Here is a 2,500-nt window from a genome sequence, read left to right as displayed (position 1 = left end):
AACTGTCTAAAACTCTATTTATTTTCTTATCTATTTATCTATCTAACTATCTATCATTCTATCTATCTCCTCTACCTACCTATCTATCTATCTAACTCCCTATCTACCCATCTCACTTCCTACTTAACGCTATCTATCTGTCTTCTTACCAGTCTATCTATCTACCTACACATCTACCCATCTCTCTCTCTCTCTCTCTGTCTGTCTGTCTCTCTATCTATCTATCTTTATCTCTCTCTCTCTCTCTCTGTCTGTCTGTCTCTGTCTCTCTCTCATTTTGCCTCTCTCTCTCTCTCTCTCTCTCTCTCTCTCTCTCTTTCTCTCTCTCCCTCTCTCTCTCTCTCTCTCTCTCTCTCTCTCTCTCTCTCTCTCTCTCTCTCTCTCTCTCTCTCTCTCTATCTATCTATCTTTTCCAATCTTGTCTATCTTACAATTTTTGTTTCCAGTTTTGGCCCCAAATTTCGTTATTTCGTATATAAATAACCCAGTCTGTTACTTTGTGTGTCCATCTGTCGTCTTGTCTCCAGCATATATGACCTGCCCATTGCCATTTTTTCTCTTTGATGCTCCCAAGTATATCTTCCACTTTTGTCTGTCCACGTCGCCCTCATCCGATCTCTTAGGCTAATTCTCAGCATCAACCTCTCCATCCCTCTCTGGGCACTTATTAGTTTCCTCTCCAGTATTTTGGTTGTTTCTGATCCATTAAAGACTTTTCTTTTTAAACATAATGCCAAGGAGCCTCTTAGCTGCCGTGTCTCCCGAAGGCTCTCCAGCCTAGACTGATGCGTCGATAGATATCTATATCTATATCTATCTATCTATCTCTCTCTATATATCTATCTATATGTGTATGTATATATATGAATATGTATGTATGTATGTATGTATTTGTGTGTATGTGTGCTTATACAGTATATAAATCTAAGTGAATTAAATAAAACAAATAAATGAATAAATTATTCATTTTCAAACAGCTAAAATAATGAATGCCAAAGAGGCGAATCTTACGCCTTTCCTTTTCAGATATCTTCAGCCTCTCCGCATTACAAACTTTGTACAAAAGCATAATGATTTTTATAATTTCCATTTTTTTTTTTTCGGCTGAACATTTAGTTATCTTTAACAATCCTTATCTTCCTGTTATCATTTGATAAGTCTGGCAGGATTAGTAACAAATAAATAAATATATAATGACAGTTCACTTTCAAAATATAAAAGTAGGCCTACTAAATAGTATAGCATGCCAATGATGCCTCAGTCACAGGCCTCAAATACCATGCGGGGCATTCTAGCTCCGTTATCTTGAAGTTGAATACAATGGTCGTCCTTTAAGAATAATATGAAGGGTAATATTAAAGCCAAAAACACAATTGAAATGCTAAAATGTCCGTGCGTCTACCATGCACTATTAACAACCTTTAAAGTTTGCTAAATGTAAATGTTATTCCCATGAGCCCTCGTAACTCTTAATAACAAGTTCACGCTCACTTAATTTATACAATTAATTAAAGAGATAGAAGACATTTTTACATAAATAAATAAATAAGTATATGAAAGTAACGAAAAAGAGGAAACGTATTTAGAGAAGATAGAAAACGGACATTTCAACCTAGACTTAATTATGATGTTTCTCTTTAATAGAAACACTGACAAAAAGAACATCTCCATAGCACACGATCCTTCATTCGTTTTTCCGTGCATATTCCGAAAATGCCTTTGTGATAACTTGATGGATGTCTCTGTGCAATATTCTCACCCTTTCTACGCCAAATTAGATTTATTATTATTATTATCATCATTATCATTATTATTATTATTATTATTATTATTATTATTATTATTATTATTATTATTATTATTGTTATTATCATTATTACTATTATTATCATTATTATTATTATTACTATTATTATTATTATTATTATTATAATATTGTGGTTGTAAATTCGAATCTCGTTTCAGATTCCAGAGCAAATACTTAATAATGACCCCGAGGAGCATGACCAAACAACGTATCCCTAGCGGAAGCTCGAACTGGACCCTTACTCTCAGCAGCACTAAAGGCGTCCTACTCATAGACTTGACCATGGGTATGACCCTTCCGATCTCCTTGCCTAAGGGCCGGGTCGGAGTCTGCTACAAAGTGCAGTTCGAAAGCAACGGTCTCGACTTGCGCGCGTCTCGTGGAGGTTCGATGGTCATTTGTTATGAATGTGGATTGGACTGTTATATATTTAAGAATATTCATGAATATTCATTAAGGTGATGGATGGATTTAGATTCAGAAGAATATATTTCTGGAGAGACAGAGAACGGTTTTCCCTGCTCCGTTTTCTATTTCGCATTTTTTTTTCTTTTTTTTCATAATTTTCAGAAGGGAGCGCTCCTTGCGATGTGTTAACCACAACAACAGCAAAAGCAACAACATCAACAACAACAACACCAACAACACCAACAACAACAACAACAACAACAACACCAACAACAACAACAACAC

General features: G+C 35.2%; 1 protein-coding gene across 1 annotated transcript in view; it reads left to right on the top strand.

Annotated features, from left to right (window-relative positions):
- The window catches only part of LOC125039016 (mucin-5AC-like), a 2,984-nt gene that overhangs the window by 212 nt on the left and 272 nt on the right, over positions 1-2,500 (top strand). The window contains exons 2-3 of the mRNA XM_047632734.1: positions 1,966-2,192; positions 2,378-2,500. The exon at positions 2,378-2,500 is cut by the window's right edge and continues 272 nt beyond it. Of these exons, the coding sequence (XP_047488690.1) occupies positions 1,966-2,192; positions 2,378-2,500 (350 nt within the window). The remainder of the gene's footprint in view (positions 1-1,965; positions 2,193-2,377) is intronic.

This window comes from Penaeus chinensis, chromosome 26, assembly GCF_019202785.1.
Source record: "Penaeus chinensis breed Huanghai No. 1 chromosome 26, ASM1920278v2, whole genome shotgun sequence".
NCBI classification, from domain to species: Eukaryota; Metazoa; Arthropoda; class Malacostraca; order Decapoda; family Penaeidae; genus Penaeus; species Penaeus chinensis.
The sequence above is the reverse complement of the archived record's forward strand: the minus strand, read 5'-3'. Positions and strand labels throughout refer to the sequence as shown.